Source organism: Otolemur garnettii, unplaced genomic scaffold (genome assembly GCF_000181295.1).
Source record: "Otolemur garnettii isolate 467f Iridium unplaced genomic scaffold, OtoGar3 scaffold00017, whole genome shotgun sequence".
NCBI classification, from domain to species: Eukaryota; Metazoa; Chordata; class Mammalia; order Primates; family Galagidae; genus Otolemur; species Otolemur garnettii.
The window spans coordinates 5,785,081-5,786,796 of record NW_003852412.1 but is presented as its reverse complement, the minus strand read 5'-3'; the positions used below and the strand labels follow the sequence as shown (position 1 = coordinate 5,786,796).

At 36.5% G+C, this 1,716-nt stretch overlaps 1 protein-coding gene across 2 annotated transcripts in view; it reads right to left on the bottom strand.

The window, feature by feature from the left end:
• Positions 1 to 694: 694 nt before the first annotated feature.
• Positions 695 to 1,716, bottom strand: part of GTF2H2 (general transcription factor IIH subunit 2) — a 39,210-nt gene continuing 38,188 nt past the window's right edge. For both annotated transcript variants that reach the window (XM_023510904.1, XM_003785893.3), the window contains exon 16: positions 695 to 886. In XM_023510904.1, the coding sequence (XP_023366672.1) occupies positions 767 to 886 (120 nt within the window). In that variant the 3' untranslated portion in view covers positions 695 to 766. The remainder of the gene's footprint in view (positions 887 to 1,716) is intronic.

Below are 1,716 nucleotides of genomic sequence, written 5' to 3'. Positions count from 1 at the left end.
TTAACTTTATTTTTATAGTCCACATATTTAAACCTAAAAAGACCCCTCTGATGGATATAGTAATATACATTTTGTATGTATTAATATGTATTAATTTCATAATTATTTTCATCTTATACTGAATTCATATTTATACTTAATTTTCTTCTTATATAAAACTGATGAAAATAAATCATAAAGATTCTATATTTATTTTAATTATAAAACAATAAAATTACCACATCAATTTAATCATTATAGTAATTTATACATAATAATGCATAATGACTTTGAAAACATAACTCATAAAAAACAAAAGTGTATCAAGTATTATACAATTCCAGGCATTTCTGTGATAGGATACAAATAAAACACTTAATAAAATACAACATTTTCTTAGCAAAAAGTTTCTTTCTTTTTGTTTTTCTTTGAGACAGAGTCTCACTATGTCGTCCTGGATAGAGTGCCATGGCATAACAGCTCACAGCAAACTCAAACTCCTAGGTTTAAGAGATTTTCTTCCTCAGCCTCCCAAGTAGCTGGGACTACAGGCGCCCGCCACAACGCCCGGCTATTTTTGTTGTTGTTGTTTGGCAGGACTGGGCCTATTTTGAAACCACTAGCCTCAGTGTATGTGGCTGGTGTCATAACCACTGTAGTACGGGCACCAAGCCAGCAAAAGTTTCTTAAATTATTATTTACCTTTTAAATGGAGCTTCTAAAGAATCATTTTGTTTACAGTTCCAACTTTTTTTTTAACATGTGCCATGTCTACTACATGCAGGAATCAAATACCTGAAGGACCTGGAATCTTATGAATACAGCCAGGACAACAGTGTAGAGAATCATGAACAAAAACATCACAGTCCACACAGAAAACATTTTGGCACGCATTGCAAACATAGACCTACAGAGAAAAGAAGAAAAGCAAATAAATAAAAGTAGTTTCCAAAAGTTCAGTATAACATAGCTAGAAGACATTCAAACTGCTTTGTTCTTTTATACCCCTTTCAATTTTCCCCCACTTACCTAACTAATTACGTCCAATAAAGTATTAAACACTCTTAAATCTAAAGTGACATACTTTTCCCCAAAAAACTATTCCTCAGAAATGAGGGCATGTCTTTGTTTTTTAGCCTTAAACATTTATTCTATTACACTTTTAATTAATTCTTTTTGTAGAAACAGGATCTTCCTATATTGCCTAGGCTAGTCTTTAACTCCTGTCCTTAAAGTGATCCTCCCACCTCTGCTTTCCCAAGTGCTGGGATTATGAGCCTGGGCCATAATCTGCTCCTGGGCCGGGCGTGGTGGCTCATGCCTGTAATCCTAGCACTCCAGAAGGATGAGTCCATCAGACCACTTGAGCTCAGGTGCTTGAGACAAGCCTGAGCAAGAGTGAGATCCCACCTCTACTAAAAAAATAAACAGGCAAGAGGATCACTTCAGCTCAAGAGTTTGAGGTTACTATGAGTTATGATGATGCCATGGCACTGTACCCAGGACTACAGAGTGAGAATCTATCTCAAAAAAAAAAAAAAAGAAAGAAAAGAAAAAGAATAGGGGAAGAAAGATGAGCTTGAAACCAGTGCTATTTCTTCTTTTTTTTTTCTTTTTGAGACAGAGCCTCAAGCTATCCCCCTGGGTAGAGTGCAGTGGCATCACAGCTCACAGCAACCTCCAACTCCTGGGCTCAAGCAAGGCTCCTGCCTCAGCCTCCCAAGTAGCTGGGACCAC